We start from the raw sequence: 21,485 nt of genomic DNA on the forward strand, positions 1-21,485 counted from the left end.
ATGGTGACATCTTTTACACATGTTATAATCTTTTCTTTGCCTATTCCATGCACGGATGAACAAAAGTAGGGCTTAGAAAAAAGACGTCTGAACCCAGTGAAAAAACCCAACTTTCTGTTCTTAGCCACATCACACTTGAGACTTCCTGTCCATAATGTCATATCCTGTATGGGAAGCATGTGTTCAATATTTTTTGTCCTCCTTTCAGCTTTATTACATCATATATGAAAATATGTGTGAGAACACTTCTCAACCTATATACTCTTCGAAGTGTTGCTCTACAGACTTTAAATTTGGTAAATAAAGGATTCAAACTGAGGACAATTTCAAATCTGTTTTCATCCAGAAAAAAAGTGTTGCTAAGGGGTCAATATTGAAATTTTGGTACATGGGAGACCAACGGATTTTTATCTGTCTGCAACTGTTTTACGACTGCACATGCTTAGTCATAAAATATAGCAGCTTTCTCATATTAAGTATAAGTAAGTTTGAAAACATTATTTAAAAGTCATGTCAAGCTGGTGTGATGGTTATGGGATTTTGTTTACCAGTTTTAGGGATGGCGGTCCTTAGTTTTTAGGGATGTGTTGGAGGTTTTACTTTATGGTGTTTTTGAATAGAAGTATTTTTGGGATGAGCTGAAACATTTTCAGTGAAAACGTTTTGCAAGGTTTATAATCAAATGTGAGAAAAACTGGAGACATTGTCATAAGGTAAACGAAACAAAATGACGTCAAAGGTGAGAGTTGTATTATAGAAACGTCGATTTAATTTGAATAAATAAAATACGCATCTAGTGCGCTTGAAAGCCAAATCACAACGCAATATTAGGAAAAGAAAAAAAATATTTTACTTGTTTGAAATTTATAATTTAAATATATTTCAGAGTCAAACTCCATCCTCAGTATGTTTTTTTTTTTTTTTTTTCTTTTCTTCTTTCTTGCCATGTTGTAATGTTGACATAAATTTGAAGAAAGAAAAGTCTGTTTGTAAAGATCTGTGCATTCTCACTAATTTTTACAACATTTTATATACTCCCTAGATTATAATATCTCCGATTTATGAAAAGAGGTCATCTATCTTTTATTTGAGTGACTTTTACACACTATTTTTGCGCTATTTCTTACTCTCACCTGTTTGTTTGTTTTGCTTTTCCGTATAAAAGCGAAACTAAATCCGTAGCAAACGGAGCTCCCTAGCATGAGTGCAAGGGATGCCCAGAAAGCAATCAGCTTTAATCAATGCGGGCAAAACCCGTCATATCAGACAATTGCTATTCATTTTGACACTCCCCTTCTTATGGGGAGCTGGTTTTCCCCAACATCTTGGGGAAACAAAGAAACTGGCTTGCAGCCAAAGTTAAGTGCGGGATTTCATTCCCCTATGGCATGATCTGTGTAAACTCGTTCATTTAACTTTTTAATCCTTTAATTTCAACCATTTTCACTTCCTCTGCCTTCTTAGCGTCGCGGTAAGTTATCAAGTTATCACTTTCTCTTCCGCCTTCGCCGTAAGGCTTTGGGTTCGAGCCTACCTGCCTACCAAAATTGTTTTGTTTATCCACACACCAACAAACACCAGGGCAACGCCGGGCACCCCCGCTAGTCTATATATATATATATAAAAGCGAATATATGTGTATGTATGCATGTATGTTGGCTTTTTGTGTATGTCCGTATGACTTATTTCCCAGGCCTTCTGGGTAGGCTCGCTCATACTTAAAACTTTTTATATCGCGTCTAAATCATAATAACTACGACTTAACAAAGGGGGTCGCGTGTGTATTTAATTTTATTTGCTCGCATCTGTGAAAAGCGAAAGCGAATGATCTGGCTTGCAGCGCAAAACTAGGTCAGATACCACGCCACTTCCTCGCACCTCTTTATTTCGCTTCATAAACCTTCATATAACACCCTTATCAGTTCCTCTCCCTCGTGGCCGAGATGGTTAGGTGACTGGCTTTTTTTCCCTTTCATTTCCACCTTCGCGTCAAGGCTTCGGGGTTCAATCCTACCTTCTTACTAAAACTTTTTCTAACTTTTTTTTTTTTTTTTTTTTTTTTGCACACACACGCCTCCAAACACCCGGGCAACACTGGGTACCCCCTGCTAGTCTATAATATAAATTTCATCTGTCTGTTTAAATGTATGTTTGTATGTTTGTCTAAAACTTTTCACGAGATCAGTATCGTTTTGAACCTCGACCCTTCAGATGAAAAATATCGAAACATTGGCTAAAAACATTAATTCCTTCACCCTCAATTGGGCACTTATCTACAAGGAGGGGTCACTTTTTTCACCGATATTGTCGAAAGTCATCCCCTCCTTTTAATTAACTAGCCTTAATTTAAACCTTTGCCACTTTTTTTCATATTCTTTTCCTTCAGTTTTTTTAATTAGTATGGCTTCTAGTAATTTTAGTCTTCGTGTGCAATTTAAGGTATCAAATTTTAGTATTGTTAGTTAAGATATTTCTAATGTCAGATGACTGTAGGTTTTTATCGTGGAATGCTGGGTGTCTCTCTCTCTCTCTCTCTCTCTCTCTCTATATATATATATATATATATATATATATATATATATATATATATATATATATATATATAATATATATATAAAAGAGCAAACAGTTAATAAAACATGTTAAAAAACACTTTGAAAAAGAGTTAAAAACATATTTAATCTGAAAAGGAAACACTTAATAAGTGGATAGTCCTTAATCCACGGAGTGTCGAAGAAATACTTTCCTTCTCATCAGAAGGTAGGAATTAGCAAAATGCAGGATCGGATTTTGCATACAAAAGTATTTGATGAAACTGCAAGTAAGTCATTTTGTTATATGATTGAACTGAAGAAGCAACTATTGAAGATTGTCCCATGTTCATCTGTCCTGGTTTGAGCCTGCCTGCCTACTACCATTTTCGTTTTTTTTTCTTTTTGTTCAATACTCACCTCCGGGTATCCAGGCTAGTTTCAAATAAATTCAGAAAGCTTTCTGGTTGGTCCAAAATATAGGATAGTGTATGCATGGACGACACGTGTTCAAATGCATTTATGTATTTTGATTTTGTACGTCGGTGTATAAACATTGACTACAACACTCCTACATGTCCCTCTTATGTGGTGTGATAATTACTCACCTGAAAATTTGCTGCTTTGTTCAACGGAGGATCAGAATTTGATACCATTGAAAACTTTGATGAGCCGAGTTTTGCATAAGGATATTCAATATTTCACACTATTTGTTTCTAGGGGGCAAATGATCGGCCTAATGCTCGGCCGAGTGGATGATTATTCAAACAATGGAACCGGGTAAGCTGAGGTTAAATTCTATCAAATCTATATTTTACTTACATACTAACACTGTTGGGGGAGGTATGAACCCACAATTTTTTTTAAGGCATTCTTAAAATACTAACAGGATCCTGTGGAAATTTCATGGTGCTTTTTGTATAATTTATTGTTAAACTCTTTATGAAATAAGTCTACGCTAGGATCAATACTATCAAGAAAAAAAAAAATTTCCTTCAATTAAAGATCATTGTCATTTCAATATTCTTTAAACAAAAGGAATTTTTTTTTTCTTTATTTAAAATTGCATCAATTTTTTTTTCTCTTTTTAAACAAATATTTTTTTATTATTGTGAAAATAATTGTTAATTCTTCAAATAAAACAAATGCCATTTTTTAAATGTACATATCTAAAGTTGTACTTTAGTTCAGTTCTTTTTCTATAAATTATCACATGATCAGCTTAGCCAATCATAATTTGGTATTTCTTGGAGCTTCTTGATTTGTAATTTGCCAATTATTTTAGATCTTTTTCCATTTCTTTTCTTTTCCTTTTTGCATTTTTTCTTCTCAGTTTCATCTTTTTGTTTTTTGTCTTTTCTTGTTTGCTTTTTTCTCTTCATTTTTTTTTCCTCTCTTCATTTTTTTTCCTCTCTTCATTTTTTTTTTCCTCTCTTCATTTTTTTTCTTTCCTTTGTCTTTTTTTTCTTTCCTTTGTCTTTTTTCTTCTTTCCTTTGTCTTTTTTCTTCTTTCCTTTGTCTTTTTTTCTTTCCTTTGTCTTTTTTTCTTTCCTTTGTCTTTTTTTCTTTCCTTTGTCTTTTTTTCTTTCCTTTGTCTTTTTTTCTTTCCTTTGTCTTTTTTTTTCTTTCCTTTGTCTTTTTTTTCTTTCATTTGTCTTTTTTTCTTTCATTTGTCTTTTTTTTTCTTTCATTTGTCTTTTTTTTATTTCATTTGTCTTTTTTTTTCTTTCATTTGTCTTTTTTTTTTCTTTCATTTGTCTTTTTTTTTTTCTTTCATTTGTCTTTTTTTTTTTCTTTCATTTGTCTTTTTTTTTTTCTTTCATTTGTCTTTTTTTTTTCTTTCATTTGTCTTTTTTTTTTCTTTCATTTGTCTTTTTTTTTTTCTTTCATTTGTCTTTTTTTTTCTTTCATTTGTCTTTTTTTTTTCTTTCATTTGTCTTTTTTTTTTTCTTTCATTTGTCTTTTTTTTTTTTCTTTCATTTGTCTTTTTTTTTTTCTTTCATTTGTCTTTTTTTTTTTTTTCTTTCATTTGTCTTTTTTTTTTTTTTCTTTCATTTGTCTCTTTTTGCTTCTTCATGTTTTCCTTTTTTTTTTCTTCACTTTTCCTTTGCTAAAGAAATTCCGATATTTCACAATTCGGGAGGCCAACTCTTCAAATTCTACTCTTTACTTATCTAACCGCTTGCTTCCAAATTTTCCTCGGACAGCTAACTCTGACAGAATTATTCAGGAGAATGAACGTTCTATATGCCAGTGTAATCGATTCATCCATACGATGTTGGGCAAATCCTTCCGCCTAATCAGTCGGGTTTGGAGATGCAAAATGTTGTAGTTTAAAATAACAGGAATAATTATTGATGAAAAATATTGAGTAGAATGTTGATAAAAACAACTAACCCCACTTGCATCAAACTAGCATGTTGTAGAAAATTATCTCTCTTTTGATATGAAATACCTCTTTGGTCTTGTTCAGAGTGGACGTTGTCCAGGATTGAATGATGATCAACCAATGTTTCGCACTCCGATATTTTTATTGTCATTGAAATCTGTGAAATCACCCATTTTTCAATCAAATTAATTTATTGCTTGCTCCCCCCATTGCATTGTACGGGGGGGGGGAGCTGCGCATGTCTCCCCCAGTGACTTATTCCAAAATACATTGTAGTGTACATTGCACTGTAGAGAATCTACTGTTGATTTTATAAAACTATTTTAATATATATATAATGGCTTGAATTAAAGTTTAAAATGCAAAAGTTAAGTATCATGCTTCAATTGAACGCGCCTCTGTTATATCAAAGAACCTACTGTTGATTTTATATGTTGGGTCTTTCGGCTTGTGTGGTAATAAAACTTCTCCCATGCATGTGTGATGTTAGGCTATGTAAGGTGTTAACTGTGGTCAAAATGGTCTCTTCTTTTCATTGGATTATTTCGATTATCAGACATTCTATCTAAGAACACTGCCAGGCAGATAAAGTAATTTGGAGTGAAATTTGATTAAAATTGGCCGTTTTCAAGTTTGCAAGAAACTCGCTCACACTGTTTCTTTTATACATTTTTTTTCTTTTTTTTTATATGGAAGTCACCACTTATCAAGGCCTGGAAACCACTCGGGGATAAGGGTTATTGCGTGTACAGTAATCAATTGGATAATATCATAGTAATCGTTAGTAACGGAGATTTGATAAAGTGTCTTAAGGGGGTGGTTTATCAGGAATTTGTTTATGTTGAACTTGAAGACATCCAAGTTGTAGTCAGGTGGGAAACAGGCAAATGGAAGAGAGTTCCACAGGCGTGCAGTTCTAAGAAAGAAGCTTTGTTCATGGAATTTACGTTTTGATTTAGGCACAGATAAAGAATGGGGAAAATTATTAACAGTGATTTCAGCTAGACGGGTTTTTTTTTTTTTTTTTTTTTTTTTTACACGGTGGTCACCACTTATCAAGGCCCGGAAGCCACTCAGGGATAAGGGTGTTTTTCACAAAAGATTGGCAAGGGAGGACCAGAGATTGGAGCTCAGACGAGCACTTGCCATGGAAATAATGATAAAACAAAGACAGGCTCGCAACATCTCTTCTGTAGGAGAGAGGTTGCAGGGAAGAGAAAAGGACATCCCCCAATAGGCCACAAAAAGTCTATTTTGTACTCTGTCAAGGCAGGATAGGTTGTTTTTAACAGCTCCTGCAGCAATACTCCATCCTTGGACATACTTGGCTTTTATATAGATAGAGAATTGCATCAGCAGTGAGATATCTTCTGGAGCGGTAGAAGGATCCTACCATTTTTCCAGCGACCTTGGCAACAGACTTGATGTACATGTTCCATTTCAGGTCAGGAGTAAAGGTCAAGCCCAGAAGCTTATTAAAACATGGAGCCTCCCCTAGATAAGAGCCATCCATTTCAATTGATGCCAGATGGGGATCAGAGCGTTGATGATGTAAAGATAGGAGCTTGGTTTTAGATGCATTAAAAGTAACCATCCACCTCTTCTCCCACTGTACCACGCGCTCGAGATCAGAGGAGAGAGAACTTTGTCATTTACGGCTTTAGATGTGTTGCCATAGATGGTCATGTCATCAGCATAGATGTCAATGAATGATTTAAGTATGTGTTTTGGGAGATCATTGATGTAGATCAGGAAGAGAGTTGGGCCTAGGATGAACCCCTGAGGGACTCCAGCATTAATACTGTGAGCCTCTGATTTCTGCCCATCAACTACTACTCTTATGAGCCTATCAGAGAGAAATGATTTAATGATTGAGAAAACATTTCCATTTATACCATAGCTGGAAATCTTGTGAAGCAGGCCATTATGCCATACCTTATCGAAGGTATTTGATTTGTCAAGAGCAATTGCCCTAGAAAGGAAGCCTTTGTCGAGAGATTCACTAATCCTATGAGATATAACCGTTAGCACATCTGCTGTAGATCTGGCATAATGGAAACCATATTGCATGTCACTAAGGTTATTTCTGCTGAGGTGGTTGACTACTTCTTTATTTAATATGGATTCTAGCAACTTACTCATGACACACAGGAGACTTATTGGTCTGTACTGAGAGGGAGATGACCTATCACCTGAATTCTTAAATACAGGACATACTGATGAGGTTTTCCAGGGTGTTGGAAAGCACTTCTTGAGGCAACGCTTAAACAGTTTTGTAAGTATGGGGGCAAGTTCTGGTTAAAGCTTTTTCAGCACTATAACTGGAATGCCGTCAGGGCCAGTTGCTTTACTGGAATCCGGTTCTTGATTAGCTTGGTGACCTCACGCACAGATATTTGTATGTTGCATAGCGTATTGTCTATTATAGGAGGAAATACGGGGAGTTGATGACCTTCATTGCATAGGGTAGAATTAGCTGCAAAGTTCTTGGCAAATAGTTTGGCCTTGTCTGATGTTTACTAGATGACCTCAGGTCCATTGATGATGGTTGGGATAGAACAAATGCTTCTGTTCAGGATCCTGTTTGCTATTTGCCAAAACTGGTGGGAATCAAGCTGCTGCTCAGCTACTTTGGATTTAACGGACTGAGCATATAGCTCTTTTGCATTTTTTATTACTCTTTTACAGTGGTTGCTGGCAGTCCTGAAACCATCTTTAATGCCACCATATCACAGTAGATTAATTTTATAACTCTACTCGATAATTTTCCATAATTTTTGGTGTACACTAATATTTTTCACTGATATGTATGTATGCATATATATATTTTTTTTTTTTACAAGGGAATCACCACTTATCAAGGCCCAGAGGCCACTCGAGGATAAGGGTTAAAGAGTGTACAGTGGTCAAAAGGACAATGTAGTAATCATTAAAAGTGTAAATTTGGTAAATTGTATTACTTAAGAGGAATGACTTATCAAGAACTTGTTTGCATTGGACTTGAAGACGGCCATATCATAGTCAGCTAGAAAGCAGGTAAATGGAAGAGTTCCACAGGTGTGCAGTTCAAAGAAAGAAACTTTGTTCATGGAATCTACGTTTAGGTTTAGGCACAGATAAAGAGTGGAGGAAATTATTGATAGTGTTTTCAGTCAGACGAGGGTTTCTTGTGATTTTTTTTTTTTTGTTTTCACAAGTTTTTCTTTTATGCTCATTTTAACTGCCATATTTGATATTTAATCTTGTCATTTCAAAATCCTGTTGGTTCGTACTACAATTGATGGGTTTTATAAGCTCAAATTCTAAATCGTTTTGGACTATTAAAATAATCTATTTGTTTCCATCCATCCATAGCCTTTGAGCCCCTCAGGGGCATAGGCCATCTACAACTTTGTAGATGCTTTTGTAGCGAGGAGTTCTTTTTACAGGGCGAGGGTGCTGGCCCCATGCCCAACCTTCTCAGAAGGTACATACAGCGCCTCGCCTTCCCAAATGGTCACCCATCTGGTACTGGCCAGGCTCAATGTTGCTTAACTTTGGTAATCTATTTGTTTACCCATTTATTTATTTTTTACTAGCAGGTGGGGTGGGGGTGGGGTCTTTTCCCTGTTGTAAAATACGATTAAATATGATATTTTTATTTTGCCAGATTTTGTATACATTTTTATAGTTGTGATTTCAAAAGTATAAAAAAAAAGGTATTTAGGTGCCATCAGCTAGAATCGAAACCAAAACATTCAAAGCTGGTGATGTTACCACTGCAGCAACGTAACACGCATATAAACTGATTAAAAATTAAAAATAAACTAAGATGAATGTACAAAATGTATAACAATTTTTTTTTAATTTTGACCCCTTAAAAACTATAGACCTATAAAAGAACGGTCGATAAAAAATCCAGTCATTTGAGGCCCCTAGTGCCGCTCTGAGACTTTTAGTTTTGAAAGAGATAATTTGAAAATATGGGGACAGACAGACAGACATAGTGAGTTTTATAAATTAGATTATTGTTTATGTTTGAATTTGTGTTTTAAAACATAGCATTTATAATATAAAAGGCAAAATGTGTGTGTGTGTTTGTATGTCTGCCAAAAACTTTCAACAGATCCTGATGAGATCTGTATTGTTTTGAAGCTTGACATCTCTGACGACAAATATCGAAAAATTTGCCAAAAACATTGATTCCTTCACCTTCAATTCGGCCGTTTTCTACAAGGAGGGGTCGATTTTTTTTTTTTTTTTTTTGTCAATATTTTCGCAAATCATTGTCTACTTTCGATTGACTATCCTTAATTCCAATGCTTGCGACCTCCGGTCTCACTATGGACGCATCAGCTTAAGATGTTAGTTTTTTTTTTTTTTACCTTCTTTTCCTCCTTCGTATTACAGGTTTGAGCCTGCCTACCTACTACCACTTTTTTTTTTTCTCCTCTCCACCTGGGCTGCCTACTGTTGTTTTGACCCCCCCCATCTACTGCCACTTTTTTTGACACCTCTCTCCACCAAGGTTCCTTATTACAACCTCCTTGACACACCTAGGCGACGCCAAGTACCCCCGCTAGTTAATCATAAATCTATAACATTACGCGGAAGCTATAACTATGTTTTTAGTTCTATCGAAAATCCAAGTACTTTTTTTTTAATATCCACACCAAACGTTTTGTAACTTTGACGTAAGGGGTTGCTATTTGGGATAATGTTTAGGGGAGATGAGAGAGATATGTGTTTACATTTAAACTTTTGCAGTATATCGGTATAATCAGGGAAGCAAGTAACAAGGAGGGAATTACAAAGTCTAGCAGCTTGAGGGAAGAAAACTATTAGGATAAAATTTTTTCGATGATAAAAATATTTTTTCCAACACTGCTGATAATGTTTACCGATGTATTCATTTTTACTTTCGCTTATGTTTGAATTTGTTTTGAAACGTGATGTAAATCGTAAATCTATGATGTCACGCTAAAGCTGTAATTATTTTGTCATGTAATGCTTTAAACTGTATTTAGCTCAGTTGGTAGAATGCTAGATTGAAGATTTCAAGGTTTCAGTTTCGATTTTTCGATCATGGTATCTGTTTTATTTGTTGGAAACTTATCTATATATTAATACGATAACGTGCGTGTTCTTTTGTGTCACACTTACATCCGGATCGTTTAATTGGTATGTTCTATTTCTGGTCATAAATAATTTTACCAAGAATTCTTCATAAGTTTTGATTTCGGTTTCGACTATAGCTGCTGATGGCACTTAAATCCTCTATTTTTTTTATTTTTTTATTTATTTATTTATTTTTTTTTTATATAATTTTATCCAGAATTCTTCATAAGTTTTGGTTTTAGTTTCGATTATGGCTGAAGGAACTCCAGTTATATGCATATATTTTTTTCATAAATTTTGGTTTCGGTTTTGATTCAAGCTAATGCACCCATGTCATATGGATATATATTTTTAAAGTCGCAATTTTATAATATATAAAAATCAATAGAACATCAACTCTATAATAATATATACGAAATCTGCAAGAATTAAAATATATTTAAGCGTACTTTACGATCCAGGCGTCCCTGCTAGCTTAGATAAATACTTTTGCAGTTTTAACAAAAAAAGCTACAATAATATCAGAGCGTCTCATTTTACATCTGCAGAATGCTAACAGTGCAATATTTTTAAAAGTGGTTAAGATTTTTGATATTTTGAAATGAGTCGTCTGCGTTATTATGTTTAAAAAAAAAAATGTTTATATCGCTACTATTATATAAAAAAATAACGTGAATTCCTTTTCAATTAAATAAAAAAAAAAAAAAGAAAACAAAAGTCGGAAAATGTAATGGAAAAAAGTACATGCACGGGGGAGATATAGGCTTGAGAGAAAAAAGTGACGGAACTGATTTGCTTTCGTATTATTTGGATTCATCATACTACAGTTTGGGAATTTGAAGGTCAGAGGGTTTATGAACTGAAATGTCAAAATGACACTTAAGATGAGAACAGTAGTTTGATGAATCCAAATCATTGTCTATCGATTTCCATATCAATTTACTCAGTTGCACGCTTCCTTCTGGCAAGCTACTTGCGATAATAAGTTGTATGCGAGCTCCTGGACAAGGGCGCAAATACTTTGTATGATAAGGGATTCTATCCATCATGGCCGAGTGTGGATTGTTGATTTCAGTCACCCTGCCTACTTATGACTTGCTCGTACATTTGCTGCGAGAGATTCTTACCCAAACAACGACTCCCATTTGGTACTGACCTTGGGAATATTGCGGGTCAGAACTAGTCATAGAGTGCACACATTGTATGCGGACTTCATGATATTGGACGCCGACATATGTATAATAGACATCTAAAAAATTCAGAAACATCTAATTTGCTTTTTTTGTTGCTTCCAGTACCGCTACACCAGAAGTTAGGATTGGTTGGTTGTTTTTGTTTTACGGCATATCAACCCTTTTCGGGTTATTTAATGCCGAATCTAAAGATTTTGAAGAAAAAATTTTTAATAGAATATATTTGTTGTTCTCAAGTCAATTTCTATTTAACCCATAGTTGAGACCCTAACAGGTACTACCACTCCAGGTCAGAGTGGACCTGGGAGCAATGGTAATTAAAGGGTGGCTCCACACTCCCCAAAGACCGCAAGCTGGGGCCTCACCACTGGATATAGTTTAAGGTCATATCCAGGACCAGAAGTTAGGATGTACATTAGCTGACTATAACCAAATTCTTTTATAAAATTCTGTAACTTTTTTTTTTTTCTTTTTTTCCAGACCATGTGGCTGTGGCGCTGGTGATTCCGGATGTGCCGAATGCGGTGTGTGCAAAAGCTGTGCCGGTGAAGGAGAAATCAATGAACAGCTTAACGAACGAGGTCTGAAGGATATTTTCAACCAATCTGATCACTTCATTTCATATGATAGCGGCTCTGGTAGGATATTATGTACAATGATTTAGACCCTTTGTAGTGGTGACGTTGGTCAGCTGCTTTGAGGCAGAGACGTCTGCACATATCTCCCCTTCCTCCCCCTTATCCTCCCCCTTATCCTCCTCCTCCTCCATTACTGTTTATAAATATGGTTGATTGTATGTTCTATCTCTGTCTCTTCTACAAAATCCATTACAATCTACCGGTTAGACCCAAATTCAGTATTCCTAGGTCATCAGTTCGTGTCATTAGCCACTAGACCATTAACACGGCGGGGGGGGGAGGGGGAAAGAGAAAAATATGGAAAAATCTTTGTAATGTATGTATGCGTCGTAAAACGAAGATGTCATATTCTAAAAATCACGGTTTTCCCCTTTTTTTTTTTTTTTTTTTTTTTTTTTTTAATTAAAAAAAAAAAAATCAAATTTTACTAATTTTTTTTAAATTAAAGTTTTAATCATTTTGAATCCAAACAAAATCTCTGTAATTGAAATGAATTAGTCAGGATTGATGACGTTGGTCAGCTGAAACGTCTGCACATATCTCCCCTTCCTCCTCCCTATCCTCCTCCTCCATTACTGTTTATAAAATATGGTCGATTTTATATTCCCTCTCTGTCTCTTCTACAAAATCCATTACAATCTACCGGTTAGACCTGAATTTGGATCTTTAGAGGGGATTAGAGTTAGGGTTAGCATGTGATGTGGTTACAAATTAAAATGGTCATCCTTGTATCATATGAATCCATTGATAATTTTTCTAGTCTAGTGCCTATGGAAGGAACCACATGAAGGTTGCCAACATCCTAAGTGAAAATGATTTTTGTGGAACAAACTGGATTTGAACTTGGGACACTTAGGTCATCAGTCCGTATCGTCACCTCCCAATAAACATGTATGTGCTTATGAAATGAAGAGGTTATATTCCAAAAATCACATAAATTGATCAAGTATTTTTTTTTTTAATTTTTTTTTTAAGAAAATTAAATTTTACTATTTTTAGTATAAAAAAAATACAGAAAAATCTTGTACTCGTCATGAAATGAAGATGTCATATTCCAAAAATCACATAAATTGATCAAATAGTTTTCTTTGTTTTTTAATTAAGAAAATTAAATTTTACTACTTTTAGTAATTAATGTTTTAATTATTTTGAATACAAACAAAATCTCTAATTGAATTGTCACCTTTGAATTTTGGTGCTATTTAAATTAATATGGCTACTCCTGTCCTCCTTCTTGGTGGTCCCCTGACAAAGGGGAGATTGGACCTTCACTCCTGTTCGTTTGTTCGCATTTGCACAAACGTTAATCATGGTGAAAGTAAATTTTTGCCAGAATGGATTTTCTGGAATAACTCTAGTTGACCCCCCCCCCACCCCACCCAGGTGCCATTATAGAGGTAAAATTGTCCCAAATTCATTTGTCTGTCTGTTTGTTTGCACTTTTCTCAATAATCACTCCTTGAATTTTTTTGAAATTTTGCACAAACATTAGTCATGGTGAAATTAAATTTTTGCCAGAACTGATTTCATGGGATAACTCTGGTCGCAACCCCTCCCCAGAGGGAAATTATAGTGTTAAATTGCCCCCAAATCGCTCATCTGTTCATTTGTTTGCATTTTTTCGATAACTACTCCTTGAAATTTTTGGAAAATTTGCATAAACATTAGTCATGGTGAAAGTAAATTATTCACTCATGGAGGGAGATCCCGCATGCTCGGCTTGTTCCCTAATAAAATTTGATTTTCTTAATTAAAAACAACAAACTTTTTGATCAATTTTAGTGATTTTTGGAATATGATATTTTCATTTCGTGACAAGTATGTACATTATAAAGATTTTTTCTTTTTTTGTAAATCGAGTGTAATTCTAAATAAGCAATATGTTCACACACAGTAAATTTTCTCAATATTGGAATATATTAATTAATATGGTAATCATATCTTGATGTCTTTTTAAAAAATTTTTTAAGCATGTTATTGAATAAGCACCTCACATTCCATTAATTAAGAACGTTTTTAGTTTTGGTATTAAGCTGACAAGATGTGCACTACAAATCCATCTATGAAATAAATATGCAAATGAAGTGTTTGCGTATTTATCGATCTGCAGAATATTCCCGAATGTTTGGTATCATTAATTTATGATACAAATCAGCCAAGGTATGGTTCATTCTGTCTTTGGAATTCAAGGGAAGTGTTTTGACGCGTTATAAGTTATGAAACGTGACAGTTGAATTTGAAAAATAAACACTTGTGTTTTTGGTGTTTAATTCGGCTTAACGTTCATTTTACACGTTGGAATGCGTGTCAAAAAAAACCCCAAAAAAGCAAGAGAATTCTTGCTTTTGGAATCTGCGCCGCCAGGTACCTAACACTGACATGGACTCTACCAGTAATGCTAATGCGAACTTAAACACAAATGTGGACTCGAGCGATAGTGTCGACATGGTTGCTAACAGTACTGGTGTGCGTATATATACTAACAGATGTACCTGACATTAAACATAACATTAAATTCCTTTATAAAAAAAAAAAAAATGGAAAGAAACTAAGACATGTGCATGATAGTACTGTGTTTTATCTAAACAGTTCACTTCTTTTTTTTTTTTTTTTTTTTTTTTTTTACACGGTGGTCACCACTTATCAAGGCCCGGAAGCCACTCAGGGATAAGGGTTATTGCAAGTACAGTACGTTAGTGTGGAGATTTAATGAAGTGTTTACTTAAGGGGGCGGTTTATTAGGAATTTGTTAACGTTGGACATTCAGGTTGTAGTCAGGTGGGAAGCAGGCAGACGGAACAGGGTTCCACAGGCGTGCAGTTCTAAGAAAGAAGCTTTGTTCATGGAATCTACGTTTTGATTTAGGCACAGATAAAGAGTGGGGAAAATTTTTCACAGTGGATTCAGCTAGACGGGTGTTTTTCATGAAAGATTGGCGAGGGGGGACCAGAGATTGGAGTTCAGACGAGCGCCTGCCATGGAAATAACGATAAAACTTGTAAGTAAAAAAAAACTGAGATCGAAACGAAAACCTAAAGACAGTGAGTCAAGAACGCTAACCATTAGGCCAGCTTGACATGATTTTTTAAGTGTTTTCAGAAATACTTAACATAAGGAATCTGTCATGTGAATAATTTGCTCATTTGTGAAACACTTGATCCCCCCCCCCAATGTACCAATTTTTCAATTTTTACTCTTTAACAGCCCTTTTTTCTAGATGAAATCCAATTAAAGTTTACATGTCTGAATACCCTATATACCAAATTTCTAGTCTATAGATCACAAATTTGTTGAGTATATAGTTGTCCTCTCTCACACACACACACTGTTATGTTTGCAAATAACGTATAAGGCAATACAAGTGAAGACTCAACGAACAAAGGTAGATCAATAAGAAGTGTATTAGGAAAAGTATATTTACAGTATATTTACATAATGGTTGTCAGGTAAGAGAGTCTTGGCTGGAGAACATCTAGGCTCGGCCTTCGGTGGCTTCTGGTTAACACACACTCAGACTAACCGAGTCTTGTTATTTATGTGTAATATTATCCACATATGTAAACGAGTGGGTGCCACCACAACACACACACATTCTCGCTTTTATAGAAGCGGGACCTGTGGAAATTCCACAGCAGCATCTTTCGCGATATTTTTGTAGCCCTTTTGTTAAAACTGTAAAAGTACTTTTTTTTTTTATACAGGAATCACCACTTATAAAGGCCTAGAGGCCACTCGAGGGTAAGGGTTAATGGGTATATATTAGTCAATGTGATTATAGCGTAATAAACATAAGTGGTGGAAATTTTGTAAATTGGATTACTTAGGGGGATCGTTCATCAAGAATTTGTTTACGTTGGACTTGAAGACAATCAGATTGTAGTCAGCTGGAAAGCAGACAAACAAGAGAATATAGTGTCAGAATATATTCTTATAGGAGTATGTGACATGTTTACATTGTATGGACACCCAGCGCAAACGGAAACCCCACAATATTGTTATACAATCATTAGATAGAACAGATACTACTCTTTGATCCTAGAAGATCAAGAAGGTATATTTTAGTTTCACGCACGGTTCACTGCATCTCTAGTGATCGGGAGATCCTATTTATCAAAAGGGAGGATAGATTGTAACCTGCTACAATCATTAAATTAGAATATCTATATACTAATACTTTTATGTTCGTAGCATGTCATTACTAGGGCTGTGACAACAGCATATTCTTTTCATTGTTTTGACTCTCGAGTATATATCCGTCACAGTTAGACACAGTTAATTAACTGAGAATCGCATCACTCTATATAAAAGCATATAAGATAACGACGGATACACACTCGAGAGTCAAAAGAATGAAAAGAATATGCTGTTGTCCTAGTCTTAGTAATCAGCTTCTATCCTCCTTTTTAAATAATTATGGTCTCCTGATCAAATAATTTATAATCAGGGATACCATGACAGTGTTATATAGGGGTTTCATTTTAAGAGTCTTACTAGTAAAGATACGAGTCTTAGTGAGAGTTCTTGTCTTATTACATAGGATGTTGTATCTTAGTGAGGGATGTTGATGTACTCAGTGAGAGAGAGTTGTTGTAAGAGTTCTAAAGAGATAGTTCCTGTTAGGAGAGATTCTTATATTTTAAATGTTTCTTCTTTGTTGTGTAGAATGGAAGAAGAAACTCTTATAGTGAAGAGATATAGTGTCCACTGTTCGGACATGATGATGTTGAGACGTGTATGGAAAGACATATAACACAAATATATAATACAATTGGACTTTACCTTTCTGTAGGAATCATAAGACACAAGACGAGCTTTACAAAAACATAATGGTTTATTCTTCACACGGCCGTGATTCCATCATCAAGAATTCAAAGTTTCACATTTTTCTTGAAGTGACGTCTCGCTTCCAGACGTCTGAATGCCTCCGAGTTTCTTCACTGACTGTCTTCTTCTAAAGTTTTTCTCTATTCCTCGAACTTTCTATTTTCCGTGACGTCATACACATGTTAAAACATGTGCATTCTTTCACGTGTCCTGGACATACGTGTCCAAAACTTTTCCTATTTCTTCAAAAGGAATTTTAACCTATATTCAATTTGTTAAAAACATTATCTTATAAGCTGCATTCTTTCAATTTAAAATTTCATAATAAACTTGACAGCTCACATTCTTTTCTTGAAATATTTATCTATTTCTAAACAAATGTTTTGTTTTACATTTTTAAATTCTCACACATAATCTATTTCTAAACTAGATTACGAGGTTCGAATTTCGCCTATGCTATTTTATTTCGATCTTAAACTAAATTCTCCATTTTTATACTTACATGAAAAGGGGACAGCCCTTATCATGTAACAACAGACATACGTACGTTAAAGGTATTTATATATAGATATAGATATTATGGAATGGTTCTATTTAGTACTGAAAGTTTTACCCTCCCAGGCTTTACTTTATCCTTGAGAAAGGATTGGTTTATTGCTGATAGACACTGGTTGGGGAATGACAACAGGGCGGCTCTAGCAATATTTTTGACAGCTATTATCTTAATGTGCTGGCTTTTCAAAAAAATTTTATATCATTGAATCTAAACGAGTTGTTAGTCCCCCCCCCAAGTAATTCACTCCCTTTCGTTCTCAATAACTACATTTTCGATTTCGTTCTTAAATTTTGCATGAACATTAGTCATGATGAAAGTAAATTTTTTACTCGTGGAGGGGGACTCTGCATGCTTGGTTTGTTTTGATATAAATATAGTTTGGGTAAAAAACAAAAAAAAACAAAAAGGAAACTTTCGTGTATTATTTGTATAAATTTTCTTTTTAGTAAAGCTCTGGAGTATCTGCTGGAGAAGTTACCCCCCCCCCCCTCCCCCCAGTATAAAATCTGCCGCTTGCGTTATAATATCTGAAAAGTAATCAGACTTCTTTTTTTTTTTTTTTTATTTTGTTTGCACAGCTGGTCCATTTACATATCTGAATTTTCTTTCTGGGATGGATTTTCTAAATGAACCTTGTAACCTTTAAAATTTTTTGTTTATTCATAAAGTTAATTTTTTTTTATTCGTAAGTTAATTTTTTTTTTTATTCGTAAGTTAATTTTTTTTTATTCGTAAGTTAATTATTTTTTATTTGTAAGGTGCGTGTTAACAGAACTAAAATAGATGAAAATTAATGCAAAATATTTCACTTCAGTTATGAAACTTTATCAAGATTAAAAAATTTTTTTTATTTACTTTGTTCTTTGCTTATTACCTTATTTTTATTTATATCAACCTGAGCATTTCATCACCAACACCTGAAGGTCCGTGACCATCTGGCTGTGCCCAGTATGTACACACTCTTGCATCAGTGTCGACTGCATTGGCTTGGACACGTCCGCCAGATGGAAGACAGCAGGATCCCAAAAACCCTCCTCTATGTCGAATTAATAATCAACAAAAAGAGAAAAAGAGGTTGCATTCGGCTTCGATCCAAAGACACATGTAAAAAAGATATGGAAGCGTAGTGGGGCAGATTGCTGAAACAATCTTTCACTCGGTGATACAAGCACCAAAATTGAAATTTGTCAGGTTTGCTTCTGCAGCCATCTTGAATTTTCTGATGGCTAACGTTCTTTTCTTAAAATGTATGTTCTGAATGTCATTTGTGCCAATTTTGGTGCTTGTATGACTAAGTGAAAGATTCTTATGGAATATTGAGATAACCTGCTCCACTAGAGATCGCTAGGTCGCTATAGACCTTGGAAGCTAGGAGGGCACTTAGTGATCAGAGAGGTGAAAATAAACTCCAGCTGTAGCAGGAGAAACAAGCCTGATGCAAAGAACTATTGTGCTGTTTGCTACCAGCCTGGCCACTTCAGGGCACAGAACCAAGACCAGACATGATCAATAGATGCCAATGAATCTATAATTACACACACACACACACACACAGATATATATATATATATATATATATATATACTCTAATGTTGATTTTGATGTATGAGGTACAACTGCTAATCTTTGTCGGTGCAATGGCTGCCACAAGACGGAGCATACAGTACATCGCAAGTTTTTACATCAGAGTTTTCCTTTTCCTAGATGCATGTCTTAACGAAGGTTGGGGGTGTATCTCTCTCTCGTTGAATTAATGCTCCCCTAAATACCTACCTGGAAATTTTTATCACTTGGCGTGATACATACAGTGCCTAGTCTTCCCAAATGATTACTCGTCTGATACTGGCCAGGCTCATTGTTGCTTAACTTCAGTGATCTGGCAGGAACCAATGTGTCAACAAGATTGTGTTGTATATTGTGTGTGCATATGTATATATATATATATATATATATATATATATATATATATATATATATATATATATATGGTGAGCTAAAAGTAGAAAATGTTTGTCGAAGTGTAAGGAAAACTCGTCCCCTTTCGCTAGGTAGGAAAACTGGTCCCTTATTGAATAAATATCGATTGAAAACACATTTTATGATCGTTCTTGAAGGAGATATTGTTTTTTAAAATAGACTATAGCCCCCTATAATATTTTTTAAAAATATTTTTACTTGTTTAATGTTTTTTTTTTTTTTACAACCCCCTCCTTTTCATAACCTATCATACTTTCATCAATCACAGTCCATTTTCTGTAGGCTGTTTTTGAATCCAGTCAATGACTGGTACTTCTACTAGTATATATATATATATATATATATATGGTGAGCTAAAAAGGAAAACAGTTTGAACAGTTGCGTTGATAAATAACATTTAATTTTTATTAATATAATCGTCTAATTACATATAGATGTACGTATAGGTGATCTCTAAAGAAATTTTTTTCTTTTACTGTCCACTTACTTTTGACTCATCCTATATATATATCTCCTTCAAAGACTACTGTGTTTGAATATATGGTTAAGTGGCAGTTTTAGCCATTTAGAACTGTTTTAAAGCTTCACCGCTCACTCATTTTTTTCAACCAAATTTCAAACAATTATCACAGTTTATAGATCACCTTCTCAGCTATATTGTGAAAAAAAAAATTCAATTTTCGTTCAGTAAAACAAAAGTTATGAATTTACTGGTGTTCAAAATCGTAAAAAAATGTAAGGTGGTTAGCATTTTTTTATGATTGGTTTCCATAGTAACCACGTCACTTCAGCGACTAGTGTTGCTACTAATTCACTGCTGTCGTGAAAAGAGAAGTAACAAGTGAAACAGACAGAATGAAAGAATAAAAGGAAGATAATTTGGGGGATTTTATTGAAAGCAGATGAGTCCCGTACATTGTTATTCATATGTGTATGTTATGTTTATGGGGGCAAAAAAAAATAAGACTGCAATTAAACAAAGAACAACTGAATTTATTTAAAGCCTGGAGAAATCATAGATTACAAATAGAAAAATGCGAGTATGAAAAGTAATATGGTTAAGCTTAAACATGGAAAAGTAAAGGACTAGTTGTTAAAACTGGAGAAGAAAAGGACAAGATATTCTAGTAAAAAATATAATAAATTTATAACTTAAAATATTGCAGCATTAAAATTAAAAAAAAAAATTCAATTTAACATCAGTTTAAGTCGCAAATGAGATGAAGACAAAGAATAGGAAATAACTCCAACTGTATAGCAACAACATTTCTGTTTCCTCGTTTTCTCTGATTGTCTTGTCGAGCGTCCTTCATGCCTTGCACATGATCATGAACATTATCCACATCTCTCACATGATCGTTTTTTTTTTTTCTTCCCCAGCGATGTAATTTCGCATGCATGTTATGTAATTACAGAAAGAAAAAAGAATCAAGTAAAATTGTTCATTCTGAAATTTTCATCAGCAGTGCGATACAATCAAGCAAGTTTGAACGTTTCTAAATTTTTGAGATGAGGATTGGTTATTCATATTATTTGAATTCATCGGACTACTGTTCTCATCTATGTTTTTTTTTTTTTTTTACATCACCACTTATCAAGTCCCGGAAGCCACTCGGGGATAAGGGTTATTACGTATATAGCAATCAATGGGATAGTATCGTAGTAATCGTCAGTAATGGAGATTTGATAAAGTGTCTTACTTAAGGGGGCAGTTCATCAGGAATTTGTTTATGTTGGACTTGAAGACATCCAAGTTGTAGTCAGGTGGGAAACAATCAAACGGAAGAGAGTTCCACCGGCGTGCAGTTCTAAGAAAGAAGCTTTGTTCATGGAATCTACGTTTTGATTTAGGCACAGATAAAGAGTGGGGAATATTACTGACAGTGGTTTCAGCTAGACGGGTGTTTTTTGTGAAAGATTGGCGAGGGGAGACCAGAGATTCAAACTCGGACGAGCACTTGCCATGGAAATGAGTGTGATTTTCACGTTTCGGTCAAATTAACCTCCAACCTTCTTCAGGTGTATCTTGTCGAACTCTGGAATTTGGACAGAATTTCGGGCGGAACCCTTTATTTACGTCACAGGGGGTAGCATGCTCTTGTTTCGTCAGCCATGACTGGATAGAGGTCATAAGTAATTCACAATTGCAGTTTTCATGAAATAAAGGGTTCCGCTCGAAATTCTGTCCAAATTCCTGAGTTCAACAGAAGCATTCCCAAGTTCGACAAGATACACCTGGAGAAGGTCAGAGGTTACATCGACTGAAACGTTGTGAAAATG

At 34.7% G+C, this 21,485-nt stretch overlaps 1 protein-coding gene across 1 annotated transcript in view; it reads left to right on the forward strand.

Moving 5' to 3' along the window:
- Positions 1-21,485, forward strand: part of LOC145259046 (E3 ubiquitin-protein ligase MYCBP2-like) — a 563,294-nt gene that overhangs the window by 174,683 nt on the left and 367,126 nt on the right. The window contains exons 18-19 of the mRNA XM_080116672.1: positions 3,252-3,311; positions 11,691-11,791. Coding sequence (XP_079972798.1) covers positions 3,252-3,311; positions 11,691-11,791 — 161 coding nt within the window. The remainder of the gene's footprint in view (positions 1-3,251; positions 3,312-11,690; positions 11,792-21,485) is intronic.

Source organism: Euprymna scolopes, chromosome 34 (genome assembly GCF_053919585.1).
Source record: "Euprymna scolopes isolate OS-2025 chromosome 34, ASM5391958v1, whole genome shotgun sequence".
NCBI classification, from domain to species: domain Eukaryota; kingdom Metazoa; phylum Mollusca; class Cephalopoda; order Sepiida; family Sepiolidae; genus Euprymna; species Euprymna scolopes.